A 17,954-nucleotide genomic window follows, 5' to 3' on the forward strand; every position below is an offset into this window, starting at 1 on the left:
GCCGGGAACAAGGGCAGCAAAGCCCCCCTGAGGCTGCCCTCGCTGGTGGCTGCAGGCCGAGGGTCTCGCAGGAGGAGCAGCACGGCTCGACTCAGGTACGACATAGGGAGTTTTTGTTGTGATACATAAAACCTTAAACTTGTGGTAAAGCATGTGCAGCACAAAACTGCACAACAACAACAGACTGTGGTTTTAAATATTTGAAAAACCAGGTGAGTTTAATTTGCCTGAATGTTGCTGTGACTTGCAGGTGAGTCACAAATAAGGATTTGGTTCCTTCTTTTCTATTGACTCACAGCAGGTATTCAAATATTTCCCAGAATCTTCAACAATACAATATATGAATACAAATATTTCCCAGAATCCTCAAAGACCCTTCAAACTACCCGGGTGATAAAATATATGAAAACAGAAAAGTAGAAAATGTTTTTTGCACAGATCACGACATAAGAAAACTCGATACTAGATATGTTTTGTTGTGGGCTTAAAAAATGTAAATGATCCATAAAACAAACATTCTGAATTAGTCACAACTTGAGAAACTGGTTAGGAACTATGTTTTGCAGAGGAATGTTCTTTTCTTCTGTACCAGATCATTTCAGACTTTAAAGAATCTAGAAATATCAACACTACTGTACGTCTTTATTATCAGGAAAAACTGAGGCTTATTTTTGTGAATCTGATATCATGGGTTCAAAAGAAACAAAAAACTGGATCTATTGTGTTTGATGATGATTAAAGTTAAAGGAAAGTTGATCTCTTTTTTTTGCAAGTTAAAACTTCAAGTTAACTCCAGAGGAGACGTGACTAAATTATTTAAATTGTCATATTAGTCCTTCAGTTTGTTTGTTTCTTCTATATGTATAATACATTGTTTCAAGTAACAGTTTGAAGAGCTTTATTGATTGATTTAGTCTGTTTTTCTTTATTTGATGACAGCTAACAGCCTTGATGGTCTTGAGGTCCATTCCCTTTAATATAATCAATATAATAAAGTATGGTAATTAGAATTAGGCCAAAGTGGAAGTTTTTTAAAATGAGCTTGGTACCAGACTTTAAAACACAACAGTCCAGTTTTACATTATTTTCATCTCCAATGTGCGTGAACAAGATGGTTCCTGGCAAATTCAGACCGTTAAAAACTTTTTGCGTTTAGATATTGGACGCCAGCGTGTCCCGGTGGCCTTCAGTTCCCATCATGCAGCGGTGTCACCTCTAAATGTGATTAATCAGCCGTCTGTCATCTCAGCCGTCCCCGTCTCTGCTTTCATTTCAGCAAAAGTTCCTGTCAAAGTGCAGGTTGAACGCTTGACTGGAATTACACTGTAATTGTTTCCTGTCCGCTGTGTCACTTTGATCACATAATGTAGGCCACTTCTGCCCCCCCACCCCGTACTGAGTGGACCAGTGTGTCATAAATCTCAGGTGTGGAAGCTGATCCGTCGCCTGATGCAGCACCGGAGGCTGAATTCACTCAGAGGAGGGAGAAACCTGAGTGAAGAACACGCCTCCCACAAACACACACACACACACACACACCTCCCACAAACACACACACACACACACACACCTCCCACAAACACACACACAAGTACCTCCACTCACCCAAGCAGATTAAGTTTTGAATAACCATCAAATTAACGAGGAGCCATTCGATTTTTTGTCTTTTACAGACATGAACAGAATCTATAGAACTTCTCTGATGTTTCCAGCGTGTTGACATTATTTTGTGGTTTAAATTACGCCCCTCGACAAATTCTGGGTGTCGGATTCCCCTCAGTTCTTCTCAGCTGCAGAAACTCACTGACCCGTAGGTGAACTTGTACCGGCTGTAGAGATGCTGGAGCTAAATTTCATCTCCCTGCTGGAGGTTTCAGGTGCTACAGTGAAGAGGAGCAATCAAATGTGTCGTAACAGCTCAGTTCAGCAGCATAACCATTATATCACTGCTGCGGATACAAGGACTTATAAAAAGAAGCCTTAAAAGAGCGTCGTTTTTTAAGTGACAATTCATCTGTTTCTTCCCTGTTGGTAGAATATATATATTTACATATTTAATGAGTTGAGAGATTCATGGCCTTCAGATGCTGGATCCTCTAGTCACATCTTTCATCATCCTTTTTCTCCACAGCCTCAGTGAACCATCTCTTCTCAACCTGAACGAGAACGTCCAGTTTGAGGGATTCTCCAACGTCCGTCGTCCCAGTGTTCTACAAAGGCGACCTCCACCTCCTCCACCTTCCAAGTCGCCCGCCCTGCTCCCCTGCAGGACCTGGCTCCGACCCGGCAGCAGCCAGAACCTGCAGGACAGGCAGAAGGGCCCAGGCTGCAGCAGGCCGGTGTATTTCCACTTCTCCCAGGCCATCCAGCCCAGGTCCAGACCAGCCACACGTCATTCCCACAACCTGAGTGCAGACAACCTCCGACCTTTAGGGATGCACGACTCCTCGCCGAAGAGGGAGCCTCTGTCAGTCGTTGGGAAGCCGTATCTCCAGAGCTGCAGTCAACGCCTCACTCCACCTGCTGCTGCGGCTTCAGCTCCAGCCCGAGCTCAGCTCCACGTGTTCCTGCCCACAGAGGCGGAGGCAGAGGAGGTGGACAGAGAGTCTGTGGATGAGGGCTTCATGGATGAGCTGGACTGTAAGATGACCTCTCTGAAGCTCCAGCAGGGGGCGCTAAAGACACTCACATACCACTGATAGATCCTCTGTTGTTTAAGTGTATGGACAAAAGTAAATGGACAGCCCTGTCCTTATACTGTGATACTGTTGTTCCTCCTCAATGCTGTCAATTAAAGTATTACTGCAGAACGGTGAAGTAGGAGATCTTGCATCACATGTAGACAGACATCTTTAGAAAAGATTAAATAAACATTTACACTAATGGTTCAAGGGATCCAGAAAGCAGAAGGTTCGGTTCATACATCCTCCACCTGCAAATCTGTCGGAGTACATAACGGCATTTCAATATCTCCTGCAGGGTGAGTTGCTTTATTGTAGGAACTGTGGGAGCAAAACATGTTCTGTAAAAACACAGGTCTGTGATTGATAACTACAAATGTATATGCAAGATATAAAACTGCAGTGATGTTTCCAAACCGGTGGGAGGCAGCACTGCAGTTAATATGGGCGACTCTGCCTGAAAGAAAAAGCTGGACAACATGTTTACATTCTACCGGAAGTTACGTGACAAGTGGTATTTGTTTCAAAACGAAAATCAATAAAGAAAACGTCAACAACAATTTTTTTTTGTTTCCAAAAAAGTGGAACCAGTTATTTTTTTAAATTTCTCATTTGGGACAAAAAGTGAAGTTATGCTTAGACCGGAAGCGGATGCTAGATAGATAGATAGATAGATAGATAGATAGATAGATAGATAGATAGATAGATAGATAGATAGATAGATAGATAGATAGATAGATAGATAGATAGATAGATAGATAGATAGATAGATAGATAGATAGATAGATTACTTTATTCATCCCCGAAGGGAAATTAAGTCGTCATATCAGCCGGTATATTTGAATACAATAAAATACAATAGAATAAAATAAAAAATATTGAGGTAGAAAGAATAAAAACAGAAACACAAGATAAATAGGTAGATAAGGTGCAGTGGCAAGATGATGGTAATAGTACTGATGATATGATGGTAATGTTATTGTTACACAGTATATAAAAAAGTACAGTATATATAGTATATAATATAACATAATATATATTTATATATGATAGTAATTATACCAATATAATAGCAGTTTATAGTAATAATGGCAGCAGCAACAGTATATATAATAATAATAGTAAATATAATAATAATAATAATATGTACACATGTATAAATATGTGTATATAGACTTATATATACAAAGAATATACAGAGAGATAGTATGATATAATATGACATGATATATAGTAGAGGTATAAATATAAGTATTTGACTATTCAATAGATAATATAATATACTATGAGTGTAAGAACATGTAGACAGAGTATGAAAAAGACAATATTATTGTATAAAATGATATATAATATCAATATGGTTTATATTAACACATATCACATATGATGTGATGTAAGTGTATATGGAGCGGAGTGTTGTACAGGTACACAGTACGTGTGCTTGAACAAGTATTTGTTAAGCAAAAGGTGCAATAAATAAAATTAAATAAACTAACGTCCCCAGACTAAAGCGACCTGAACTTCGTGTCCATATATTTTTTGTCCACAATCAATTTCAAATCAATGGAGGCTGAAGCTCTTGTCCGTGCACTTCTGGCCAGTTCTCATTCCCCACCAGAGGGGGCGCTAGAGAGCGGTCGAAGTTTGCTTTCTGCCAGACTAGTAAGGAGGAGAAGAAGCCGCTCACACGCTCTGCAACAGGAGCAATGGCCGCTGGTGGACGATGAGCACAAACAATAACAACCAGAGCTCCTAGTTGTGGACTTTGTCTTTAAACGAGCTGAGCGGGATCTGCTCTTCTCCAGGAAGCCGCCGGTCAGGACTCCGGAGACAACATGGCGGCTACGGGAAGCGGCGAGGGACACCAGCGTCTGGCCACCGATCCAGTCCCCTCGGTCCAGGTGTCCTCCGCGGTAAGTCCCTCCACGTTGTTGTCTCCATTATAACGGTTTGATGAGAATAAAGTCTCCGGTGCTGGGATCGAATCCCGCTGGGTCCCGCTGCTCGGGCGGGTTCAACCCGGTGAGGGCTCGCTAGCTAGCGGGCTAACGAGCAGCTAGCATTAGCCTAGCGAGCCGAGAGCTAGCTGTCTTCCTGTCCAACCTGCAGACACAAGATGGACATGGAGGACAACAACGAGACACTGAAATCCCGGTTTCTGTCTCACCCAACCCGGGCTGTTGGCTGTCAGGCCGGTGTGTTGTTAGCCAGCATAGCAGCAACAAGCTAGCTCCATGTTGTTGGCTCATGTTAATGTCTTATTCACTTGGTTGCAGCTTATTTCTTACACATGCATGTCCACTGTGGTGTTTAAAGACAGCTTCTCTGTCAATCAATCAATTGTTATTTGTATAGCCCATATTCACAAATCAAAGTTTGTCTCATAGGGCTTTAACATGGTGAGACATCCTCTGTCCTTAACCCTCAGCAAGAGGAAGGAAAAATTACTAAAAAAACCTTTTTAACAGGGTGAACATATGTATAAACCTCAGAGAGACACATGTCCCTCTCCCAGGACGGACACAAGTGCAACAGATGTCAAGTGTAGGAAAACATCATCAGGATAAAGGTTTAAGCAGCACAGATGAGTGTAAACATTTTGAAACATTGCTATGAGAACTTTTCAGCTGTTCACATCACTAATAATAACAAATCCATGAGGTGATATTACCTGGATTATGTTATTATGGTCCATTGTTCTGTCTACATTTCTAAATCCTCTGAATTAGGAGAAATAAGAGATAATAACTTGGAATAATTGATGTTGGCAGTGATTGAATGAGCCTGTTTACTTGTTTGGTTCAGCGTTGGTCTCTCCAGCATTTCAAAGCTGATGATCTATGCCTGAGAAAACTCTCACAGTTGACCCAGGAGTTTTCATAGCAGGTAATATAGGTCATATTTGTGGTTTTCTTCCCAGTGATTTTTAGCCTCAGAGCTTCTCTCCTGACAAAAGTACACACTCACTTTTTTCTCTGCTGCATTCAATTTGAAGTTGATCGAAATGTTTTAAGAAGATCTATGTCGTTAACTGGAAGGTTCTGGTTGAATTGGTATGGATGGACCTTGCTGGTTTCTCTAAAGAAAACCTTCAAACAAGTCTCCTCATGATATCACTGTTTAACAAATGTATATCTCCAAAGAGCAAAGGTTATAAACGGATTTAGATTAGTCTGTGGTTGGTCACCTGCGGCTCTATCAGGCGATAGACTTTTTGAAGGCGCTGAAATCTGTGCTCTGGAACCTTAATGTCTTTAAGTGCATTCACCTGAGTGTGTGGTTTTCATCACTGCCGATCGGGGCCGGAGCAGATTAAAGCCTGTGTCTCCTGCAGAGTCACTTGACCCCAGAGGGAAGGTTGATCGTCTCCATTCCCATCGCACACAAAAGACAGATGTCAGTGGGGTTTAAGACCAGTGGAAAAGGGGCTTAAGACACAGGATAAAGTTGGCAGTTAGTTACACGAGACTTTAAACTCTGGTTAACCTTATGAAAGCACAGTGTTGTGTGTAAAAATATATTAAAGGTTTTTATCTTATTGTAAAGTAAATAATCCGCTTGAGTTCCTGGTTCACAGGTAAACTTGTTGCTGCGTTTGTCAAACCACAGCATTTAAATTCCCATTTCATATTTATATGTGGACTTATCACAACCATCCTGTAAATAAGTGGCAGGCTTTGTGTAGTTGACAAACCAGAAATGTGAAGTACAAGATACACATCACAAGTCTATAAGTTGACATTTATTATTTTCCTTGTTGTTTCTCCACCACAGGTGAAGGAGGAGACAGATGTTGAGTCCATGGAGGCGGTTCCCGACCCTGAGCTTGTTCATGGATCTTCTCCAAGACTCTCTGAACCTGGAGAAGTGCACTACATTCTCTCTTCTGATAAAGAATGGGAAAAAGAAAGTGGGGCAGCTGGGATCCCTTATCCTGTATCTGTATCGTCTCTCAATCCATCTGCTTCACAGTCGTCTTTCTCTACAAACCAGACTATCAGAACAGCTGTGGATCGTTGTGGAGAGTCAGGCAGCTCCTCAGAGTCTGGACCGGAAGGAACCGAGGTGAAAACCGAGGAAGAGTTTGAGACAAATGAACAAAATGTTGTTGTAAATGACAACAGCTTAAAGGAAGAAGCTGTAGATGTGAAAGAAGACACGGATATGGAAACGGCTTCAGATTTCAAGGAGGAGATAACAAATGATGGAGACGAGGACCCAGGTGTTGCCTTTAAGCAGGAGATTGACGCGCAGCAGGAAGATGAGACGCATGACTGCAAACCGATGGCTTCAACAACCCATGACCTCGACGAGATGATGGACATTGGTACAGTGGATCAGGTGGAACAAGAAGCTCAGATGAAAGAGGAGGAGCAAGAGAATAGTCCGGCAGATGTGGGAAACCGTGGCGCACCTGGAACTTCATCTGAAGGTAAAGTGAGCAGGGTTTCAGTAAAAAGTCTCAAAAGTTGAAGTGCTCGAGCAGCAGAGGGCAGAACAGGATGCGACTCAAAGCCGTCAGCTGACGTTTGTGTTGCTTGTTACTTAAAGTCACCGTATTGTGTTATTGACTTTCCCATCAGTGGCCATGAAGGAGGAAGCTGATGTGAAACCCACCATATTGACGCCTCCTCCAGCCGACGACCAAGCGGAGGACGTGAAACTGTCTTTAGATCGGATCCAGTCCAGCTCGTCTCCCTCGTCGACAACCACGACCAGTACAGGTGAAGCACTAAAGAAGGGAGGGGCTTCAGATTGTGATTGTGTTCAAACACTGAGCACAATGTCCGAAAGGTTCCTCAGGAAGATGTTCTTGTTGACATGACAAATTGTAGAGCAACACTTTTTGGGGATGTAAATACTTTGCACTCAACCAGTTTGTATGTTCCTATAGGAAGAGAGAGCTCATCGCCAAAGGCTGTGATGAATGGGATGAAAGTATTTAACCCATCACTACCAAGAATAGACGCTGTAAGTATAAGTTAGAAACTCTGGAGCATCACTTGTGTTTCTCTCAAATGTCTGATTTCAGTTTGTACATTTATTAGACAGATCTAAGAGCAGGGCTTTGTCTTCTTCTCTTGTTGTAGGAGACATCTCAGGCAGATCCGTCCTCTCCCTCTCCGGTCAAAGTGAAGGACGAGCCTGAAGACGAGGAGTACGACCAGGCTCTGATGTCTTCTGCCTTCACAGCGAGCGTGAAGGATGAGCAGGACACTGTCAAGGTGGGCGATGCACCGCGGATCACAGGGATAAACCAACATTTACTGTTATACAAACATTATATCGAGGATTGTTATTAGGGATGGGGGAAAAAATCGATTCAGTTACAAATCGCGATTCTTGTGAATGACGATTTTAAATCGCCATGCTGCCTCCCAAATCGATTTTTTTTTAAATTAAATTTTTTTTTTAAAAAACATATTTAATGGTTTATACGAGGGGGGGTATATGGGGGGAGCAACATCAGCCCAGAGCATGTTGACCAGCTCTTGTTTTTGCACAAGAATCTAAACATACCCAAGCTCTAGCTTTGCATCGCCTACTTGCAAACAACAATAGCCTACTTTTTGTTTCTTTTTTGTTTATTTCATTTTATTTAATTTACCTTTTATTTATTGTTTAAAAGTAGCCTAGGTGGCTTACGTTTCTTAATCTGTCAGTTTGTGTGCAGTTGACAGGGGCTATACAATAATAGGGAACATTTTTATTTATTTTCTCTATTGGCTGCCCGGCAGTCATTAAGTTAATGTTAATATTTGAAATAAAACTTGTAAAGCTCTAAGTGGATTTGACTGTGTTGTATTTGAAGGTATGATTCAACATTTTTCCATGGTCCAGTATTTAAAAAAAAAAAAATAACCAAAAGAAATCCCAGGAAATCGTAATATCGAATCGCAATACTCACAGAATCGCAATACCCACAGAATCGCAATACATATCGTATCGCCACCTAAGTATCGTGATAGTATCGTATCGGGAGGTCCCTGCCGATTCCCGTCCCTAATTGTTATGAAGGCGGCGGGTTAGAATTCAGACTGATTTGAGCCACGTGGTAAAAACATGTCCCCTCATTCATTTGTTTCTGCACAGACTTGAAAATGAATAATCACTGACATGGTTCTCTCGTCTCCCGTTGTCAGGAGGACTTGAAGATCGGTGTAGTCTTCTCAGTGAGTCCAGCTGCTGAGACTCAGACGCTTCCCACCGCCCAACCGTCGACTTCGCTCATGTCGTGTTTCAAGTGCAAGAAGAGCCTGATTAAAGGACAGACGGCGTTCCAGAGGAAGGGCTCCACGTCTCTGTTCTGCTCCACCGACTGCCTCACCACATCCCTCCCAAACGCCCAGGGAGGCACTAAGATCTGCTACAACTGCCAAAAGTAAACTTCTGTCACTCCCTTCATATGTATCGCACTTGACTTGGTCTTAAATTTCATTCAATCTGGTCCTAAAGATTCTGAATTGGCCGCAATCCCAGAATGAGCCGAGAACAACTAGCTGCACACCTGTAGAATTTGAGGTCTGACTGATCTCTTCTCACTCTCTCAGGGTGATAATTCGACCTCAGGATGTCATCCTGGCGCCGGATACTAAAGGAGTCATGAGGGAATTCTGCGGCCAAAACTGTTTGACCTCCTTTAACTACAAGAAAAACTGCTCCAGCTTCATGAAACAGGAATTCACCAAATCAACACCGAACCTCGGACCACCGTCGATCTGCAGCATGTGCACCAGATACTGCATTGTAGGTTGAGCAGAGCAGAGCTGCAATAGTGATAATTATGATGAGATTAATCTGTTGTTTTCCTGATTAATCGGTTGTTCTGTCAATACATTTTCCTAAATCTGCCTTTCAGAGCAAACACGAGGTGATCCTGAGCGGTTCTGTCCACAAGATCTGCAGCGACACCTGCTTTAACCGATTCCGTTCGGTGAACAACCTGTCCATGTCCAGCTGTGGCCACTGTGGCTCCTTCTGCCACAGCAAACCGCTCATGCTGAGGTTGGAGGACGGCAACAAAACCCTGTGCAACTCTGAATGTCTGGCCAAGTACAAAGAGGTATGAGAAAAACGAACAACATATTTGTTTAGGGTTTTAAAACATAAAAATACAAAATGAAACTGATTTGTTGTGACGATGAACCCGACATTCTCACTTTCTCTTTCATTTCTCCACAGAGAAGCAAGGTAACTCAGCCTTGTATGATGTGTCAAACAAGCTGCTTGCTGGCAGAGACGATTGACAACAAAAACACTGACGACTCTGTGAGCCTCTTCTGTAGCAGCAGCTGTTTGATGGCATTCAAGGTCAAAACTGTCAGCAGCTCAGGTGCTTATCACGTCATTTTGTACTTCAGCTTGTAGTACTTCACTTTAGACCAGCTGATGAGTTTGTTTCCTTTTTTCACAGGTGCTCGGTTCATATGTGATAGTTGTGGGAAGAACTCCGTACCGGCCTACCACCTCGCCATGTCCGATACGTCCATCAGGAACTTCTGCAGGCTACAGTGTGTCATGGTTTTTCAGGTAATTCAGATTACTGTTTTTAAAATGCAAAAGAAAAGAGATCCAGAAACGTGTCTTTCCGACGCATGACTCCTCTGGTGTTTCTCTGTGTTGTAGGAGAATTTCAAGAAGACCGACAAATGTATGAATGTTTTCACCAAGTTGCCCATTGAATCCACGCAAGTCCAGCCGGTCACTCCTCCCGAGCCTCAGCAATTCTTCTCCAACGTGCGACCGAACCTGGACTGTTCCCAGTGCGCCCGCAACATCATGTTCAAACCCGAAGTCATCCAGATCAAGGTGTTCTATCTGTTTCTGCTATTTTACCTACTTCTCGGAACCGGAAATACGTTTTTACTGATGTTTGATACAAGTGTCTCATTGATATAAATTAGTCGGAGAAAGACAGTTGAACAATTGCATTTTCAGCCGTGTGACACACTCTGACCTCTCTGATCGTTGATCTCAACTCTGTTTGCAGGACAAGCTGTTTTTTCTGTGCGGCGTGGATTGTTCTAAGGTATTCAAGAGGGTCAACTACGTGACAAGTCTGTGTGAATACTGTAAAATCGAGAAGATCACCAGTGACGCCAAAACAATAGACAACAAAGACTGCTACTTCTGCAGCGACGGTGAGGAGACGGACAGAACTGTGCTTCGTCACAGCACAAAACATGATTGGAAGATTCCCAGAGGACAGCACTATAACCTACTCATTGCTATTAGTTATATTTGCAAGGATTAAAGTCTTATTTGGTCGTCCTCTCTCCCTCGACCCAGGTTGTAAGCGCCTCTTCAGACACGACCTGAGTAAAAACTGGGGGAAACACTGCAACTCGTGTGTGTACTGCCACTGTGTCTCCAAGAAGCTGGTGACGGCTCAGTACGGAGGCTCGACGGAGGACTTCTGCTCTGAGGAGTGCCGCTTCAAATACACCATGCTCTTCTGTCACGTAAGCCTGGTTTCTGTTGTTAGACTCACACTTGCACTGAACCAACGGTGAGGATGACGATCTTGTTTGTCCCGGTTTCACATTACCTGTCTGCTCTGCCAGGTGGCGAAGTGCGACACCTGTGGGTGCAAAGGGAAACTGAAGGAGAGTCTTCCTCTGCTGGGGGAGGTCAAACACTTCTGTGATCTGACTTGCCTGCTGAAGTTCTGCAGTCACAAGGTGGCCACACAGGTCGAGGTGTTGAAAGGTGTGTGTCACTGTCACCTTTTCATTCATTAATTTCCTATATTGTGGTTTCCACTGTGTCAAATTGAATTCAGCTGACCCTTTTGTGTCTTGTTCTTTTAGGATGTGCAGGACCAGGTGAGGCCACACCCATCATCGCCAACGTCATCTCACTTGCGGAACCTCCAACGGAAAAGCATGACGATTCGGACAGAACTGCAGCTCAGCAAAGTACAAAGCTCACACACAAACAAGTATTTTTGTTCTAAATGTCTAACACTTGACTTTCAATCAGTTGCCAGGGTTAATTTTCACGTTGTCTTCACAGGCACCGTCTCACAGACTCAATCAAAGAAATCTGGACATGTAAGTTGGCTGTTATTATGTGGAATTTGATTTAAATCACCAATTACCCAGAGAATAATCTTTGGTTCCATTTATTGTCCTGAAAACTATGAAATCTGGAATTGTTTTTTTGTCACCTTCTCGTACAGATTGGTGTTCAGACTGAAGCGGTGAAACTTCCTGCTCCTCCTGCTGCTCCTGCCCCGAAAATCCTGAAGAACAAGGCTCTTCTCTGTCGTCCCCTGGTGGAGAATAAAGGGGTTTCCTGCAAAGCGCAGACGGCTGATGTTGAATCACAAACAGGTAAAAGCTTCACCCTGAAACCTGATGACGATGTTGGTCTTTGTGTTTAAAATATGTTATACTAATCAGACTTTTACTGACGCCTCCCATGCTCATATCAAACTATGTCTTCACTCAGACATTTTTAGGGCCCGAGCACTGACATCAAAGGTGTCTGGTGAGACCCTATTGAAATTGTAATGATTATTATTATTATTCAGGCAAATGAATTGGCTTTTTGAGGGCTTTAACATGCTCAACTTCTTACCAAAATTTGCAGAAAGTTAGAAAGTGGTGAAAATTTACGTATTCTGAAGGAATTTTCAATGGGCGTCGCAAAATGGCTCAACGGTGCCCCCCGAGACAGCCCGAGACCCCCGGAAGGTGTTCCCATTGACCGATCTTCACAAAAATCAATACACAGGTGTATCATGACCAGACAAACAAAAAAGTATCAGGTGCAATTGGAAAAACAAAACAGGAAGCCTGCTATTTTGTATTTAGTGGCCATTTTGGCCATATTCCACATTTTTTCTTTGATACACTTGTACCAGGGTTTTCATCGGATCAACTTCAAATTGAGATGAGTGTCATCACAACAAGATGGAGATAAAAATTGACTGACGGATTTTTTTAAAATTTTTATTTCCCTCTCTATAGATGTTGCTTACCCAGAAGTGTTGATCCTGCCTGTCCCAGTTCCTGTGTTTGTTCCTGTACCCATGAACATGTACAGCCAGTTTACACCCAGACCCATGTGCCTGCCACTACCGGTACGTACTGCTCCTCAACTCCCCCGAGCCGGTTAACTGTCCAGGCCAACTTCTATAATAAGCTGATAGTAACTAATAATATGAATATTTGTATTAGGGTTGGCTAACAAAATCTCACATGGCTGGTACCTACTGGACCCCATCACAACGCAGATTTCTGTACCTGAGCTGTGTACTGGAATAGTTGTTCCGCTCTCCGGACTCTTACTTTCCCAACCTGCCTCCCACAGCTGCCCGTGCCCATGTTCCTTCCTGTGACGATGAACAGCGCAGAACGCATCATAGAGACCATCCAGGCGATCAAGGAAAAGATCCCGTCGGATCCCTTCGAGGCCGAGCTCATCCTCATGGCTGAGATGGTGGCGGAACAAGATGAGAACAGCAAACCTGAGCGACCGAAGGCGAAAGTGCTGGAGAAAAGGACGGAGAGACAAGACGCCCCTGATGGTGAGAGACATTAAAACTCTTTAGGGAAACAACGACAAAACCAGAACATGTGAGGTCTTTTCACTGGATGTTAGGACCATGACTTTTTTCCCACACGATGTATTTAACAGACCACACCAGTAACTTCAGTGACGATTTGGATACAGAAGAATTGACCAGTTTCCTCAACAACTGGGAGGACGCCTCCTCCGACGCGGGCCTCAGGTCGCCGGGTCGGGGGTACACGCAGGAGAAGTTCAACTCGGCCGTAAAGGTTCCTGGGGGGAGGCCCAGCGAGCCTTACCCAGAGCCCCCGCCTCCGGCTCCGCCTCCCATGGACATCGAAGCGGACTTCACTGTCGGTGAGGAGATGAGATATATTCTAAATTCCCAGTTTTAGCTCCACCCAGCTTGACATTTATCTAAAGAGTTGAATCTGAGGCTCATTTGCAATTTGTTGAAATTGCACAGAAACACTGGAGAGGATGTCCCGGCTCAGAGAGAAGGGCCCTCCCCCCGCGACCACACAACGACGACGACCAGGTCAAAGGAAAGCCCGGGATAAAAGGGTAATCTGACTAAATTTGGTTTTCTTTAAAGTTTCTGGTGGAGATACTGGTTTTGCAACCCCCTCTCTCTCCCCCTCATAGGGTCGTAAGGCGCAGCGGTCCAAGGCGGCTGCAGCGGCAAATCAGAAAGGCTCCCCCAACAAGGATCTGCCTTCGGAATTGCCAAAACTGAACAGTGAGTACGGACTTGACGCCTGGAAGCGATGGATCCAGTGGAGGCAAACTCAGCCCAACGTAGAGAGACCGCGCATCGGCTGTAAGTCTGAACGTCACGTGAATACAACCACTGAAGCTGACAGGAAACAATAGATATAGATACAATATGTAACAGTTCTTTATTAAAATGACTAGACCTTTGTTTTCCTGTAATTTAAATTCCAATTGGTGTGAAGTCAGTGCACTTTTACCTGCTTTACTCAACATTGCTCACGTCCTGGTCTCAGCTCGTCCCATCGAGCTGAAGGAGGATCTCCTCCGATGCACCACGGCCGAGCTGAGCTACGGACTCTGCTGCTTCATCACTGAGGCGAAGCGACCAAACGGAGAACAGTACTCCCCCGACAGCATCTTCTACCTCTGCCTCGGCATCCAACAGGCAAGAGAAGCACCACTCTGCTCTCACAGGCACTTATCACAAACAAGTATGAGAAAAACCATGAACAAAAAAATCTTGTAACTCTGAAATGTCTCCCTAGTTCTCTACGTTTGATAAACTTATAAATTCATATTGATTTTAGTAATAACAAACGAGCTGTACCATCAACAAGGGAGTTTATAAATACAACAACATACTAGAGTGAAATACATTACAGCCCTTCTCCTCCCTCTCAGTATTAATCCTTTTTCTCCACAGTACCTGTTTGACAACAGTCGAGTGGAGAATATATTCATGGATCGCTTCTACAACAAGTTCTCCACTGAGTTCACGACCATGCTGAGAGCTTTCAAACCCCCGGTCACAGCCACTGGTGAGTTATCACATGTATCCTGCTTCTGAATTTCTACTCTGACAAATCTTTGTCTCTTGAAAACGTGAACAGATTTATATCCTGTCTCTGTTCTGCAGGTTACATTCATTCCCGTGTGGAGGAGGACTATCTTTGGGACTGTAAACAGTTGGGGGCGTACTCCCCCATCGTCCTCCTCAACACCCTGCTCTTCTTCTGCTGCAAGTACTTTGGCTTCACGGCGGTGGAGCAGCACCGTCAGCTGTCCTTCGCCCACGTCATGCGCTGCACCAAAACCAACCTGGACAACACCAAAACCATTTTCCTGCGCTTCTACCCGCCCATATCCATAAATGAAGCAGAGCCAGGTACCAACATGGCTGATGTCTAAATTACAAACTGATATCTATAATAATAACATTGATTTTAACATATTTAAACACAACACGCTTCTTAAATTATAATCTTCATGATTGTATGTATGTAAAAACTTACTTACTTTACTCAAAATGATGCAACAAACAGGGAAGAGAAGTCACTGAAGTATGAGCTTGTTATGTTGTTTAGGACAGAAAATCCCACATACACTGTTTATTTATCATTTTTCTGTGTTAATATGTTCTTTCATATTTATATATATTAGATTATGAATGTGCGTCTCTGTTACTGCGTCCTCCTCAGATGCAGAGGTTCCGTCTAAGAAGCGTAAGGAGGACGAGGCTAAAGAGGAAATCCTGGAGATGGTGGAGAACACGGAGAACCCTCTCCGCTGTCCGGTTCGACTCTACGAGTTCTACCTCTCCAAGTGGTGAGTTGTGCCACTCAGTGTTTGAATATGTTGACTGTCTTCCTCTGTCAAGTTCCTTTTTATTACGCCTCCTTTTACCTTGTTGACACTGACAACTGTCCTCCATCTAGCTCGGAGTCGGTCAAGCAGCGCACCAACCTGTTCTACCTTCTTCCGGAGCGCTGCTGCGTCCCCAACAGCCCCCTGTGGTTCTCCTCCTCCGCTCTGGACGACACCACCATGGAGGCGATGCTCACCCGCATCCTCACCGTCCGAGAGCTGCATCTCCAAAAGAGCAAAGAGGGAGAGGCTGGAAAGAGCACACCCAAGGATCCACCGTTTATACCTGAAGAGGAGGAAGACGGGGATTCAGAGTGATGGAGTCGGATGACAACAGAAGTGACCTTTTGTTGGTGTAAATGGTTGTAGATTTAACTGAAATGTTCATTTAAACACGGTCCCATAAACCATAAATGGACAATACACACAACTACAAAGTGCTGAACAGCTAAGAAAGTCATACTTCATGAACAGGATTTGAAGATATTCAAACACATTGTGTTTGCGTAGCTGGGACTTGGAAGCTGAACGGAACTCAGACTGATTCAACAGGACACAACTGAACTTTGCGTCTCATGATCAATGCTACTGTCTTCTCCTTCCAGCACGTATCATAATTCTTTGAATAACTTTTCAAATCGGACTGAAGTTTTTTTCAGTAAAACAGCTATTTCCTCTGAGAGAGATTGAGGTCTCCATGGAAGAGCAGTGAAAAAACATTCAGATTTCTTTTGGTATTAAACATCTGCACCAGGCGTCAAACCCTCTGATGTTGATCAACAACGTTCCTCTTGTGCAGGAAGCCCACGGGACAGTTTGATTTCTAGTAAACCATATTACACTACTCTGTGCATAGCTGTTATACCAGGATTATTGCTGGTAACTCAGAAAATTGTGAGTGTATTTTTTTGTTTCGTAACGTCTGATGGTTTGGATTTTCCAAGATGACGCGGCAAACCTCCCATAACCATTTATCCATATCTGTGTTCTTCGGGTAATTTTTTTTTGAAAGGTTTGCTCATCTGATGGTAACTTACAGGAAGAATCAAACCGTTTTCCCTTTTCCACATTTGTAGAAATGAACAAAGTTATGGAAAATTCCGATCATTATTAAAACGCAACAGATCAATGTATCACTCCTCTTGTAAAAAGGCTGAAGACTTGTATGATGTGGAAAAAATGCACAATTTTAACCTATTAATTGACTAAACACAAAATCGTCTTTGTTTTGAGCTCATGTTAGTTGTGTTATTTCATCCAAAGTCGTCTCTTGAGTTATTCACTCTTTGCATAACCATCAGCCCGAAAAATGTAAAAAGTCATGTATATCTTGGTTATATTAACCCCCCACTCTGAAGAGTATGACTACCAAGGTTCTCCTTAGTATTTTCTATTGTTCTATGTTCTTTTTAAATAAAAAAATTCAAAGTGAAGTTTCAAAGTGAGATTCATCAGTTGCTGAAATGTCTCTGTGTGTTTCTCTGTATTTACTGAATAAAAGAAAGTTCTCCATTACAGAAAAAAAAAAAACGTCCATAATTGGAATGGCTAAAGACGTGACAACGGGTTCAAAAAAACATAAATATATAATTATTTAAAACAAGCACGTTTACAGTCGGAGGATATGAACATTGAATTAGATTAGATTAGATTTCTTTATTTTATCCACACAACGGGGAAATTCACTTGTTACAGCAAATAAGAGAAAACAGAATTTAAGTAACAGTGCCGAAGCACAATAAAAAAGATCACAATATGTACACTACTAAACTGCACATAATGAGAGTACAGAAACAAACAACGTGCAAAACAGACACTGTGCAAAAGCAGGTACTGGGGAGAAAGTGGAATGATGTAAGTGTTATTGTAATGAAAACAAAAATATTATAAGTAATATTGCAACAGTAGTGACCATGATACAGAAAATAATTAAAAAGTAAGTGACCATAATATAAATAATACTACAAGATAGCATAATGGAAACATAAATATTGCAATGTAACCATTATAAGTGACCATGATATAAATATAGATGTAAAGTGTTGAATATTATTGTGCATGGTAGTGATCTGAGTAAAAAATAAAAAATAAATAAGCAACAACAAAAATACACTAAAAACACTATTTACACACTAAAAAGAGGTACGAAAAGTGAGAGCTACTGTAACAGGCTGCCACTCACACATTGAATACTGCACAGTTAAGAGTAAAGTTACTGTATTGACTCATAATGCAGAATCTACAGAGTAATTGTATACGGTCAAAGTAGTATAAGGAGAACTTCTGCTGGTTTATGAGGACACTTTAAAGTAAGTTTATGAGGACACTTTGAAGTAAGTTTATGAGGACCTTCTGCTCTCCGCAGTCTAGGGACTATCTCGGACGCTGATTCGCTGC

At 42.7% G+C, this 17,954-nt stretch overlaps 1 protein-coding gene across 1 annotated transcript; it reads left to right on the top strand.

Moving 5' to 3' along the window:
* The first annotated feature begins 4,384 nt into the window (after positions 1 to 4,384).
* Positions 4,385 to 16,990, top strand: zmym4.1 (zinc finger MYM-type containing 4, tandem duplicate 1). The gene is made up of 27 exons (XM_061092246.1): positions 4,385 to 4,594; positions 6,456 to 7,113; positions 7,265 to 7,405; positions 7,576 to 7,652; positions 7,772 to 7,906; positions 8,825 to 9,063; positions 9,233 to 9,428; positions 9,541 to 9,744; positions 9,864 to 10,014; positions 10,096 to 10,211; positions 10,308 to 10,490; positions 10,672 to 10,822; positions 10,971 to 11,143; positions 11,246 to 11,390; positions 11,492 to 11,599; positions 11,697 to 11,734; positions 11,863 to 12,016; positions 12,656 to 12,768; positions 12,999 to 13,215; positions 13,326 to 13,556; positions 13,666 to 13,763; positions 13,845 to 14,019; positions 14,207 to 14,358; positions 14,617 to 14,731; positions 14,830 to 15,078; positions 15,392 to 15,518; positions 15,629 to 16,990. The coding sequence occupies exons 1-27, from the start codon at positions 4,517 to 4,519 to the stop codon at positions 15,873 to 15,875; spliced, it is 4,671 nt and encodes a 1,556-aa protein (XP_060948229.1). The 5' UTR covers positions 4,385 to 4,516; the 3' UTR covers positions 15,876 to 16,990.
* The last annotated feature ends 964 nt before the right edge of the window (positions 16,991 to 17,954 follow it).

This window comes from Limanda limanda, chromosome 19 (genome assembly GCF_963576545.1).
Source record: "Limanda limanda chromosome 19, fLimLim1.1, whole genome shotgun sequence".
NCBI lineage: Eukaryota > Metazoa > Chordata > Actinopteri > Pleuronectiformes > Pleuronectidae > Limanda > Limanda limanda.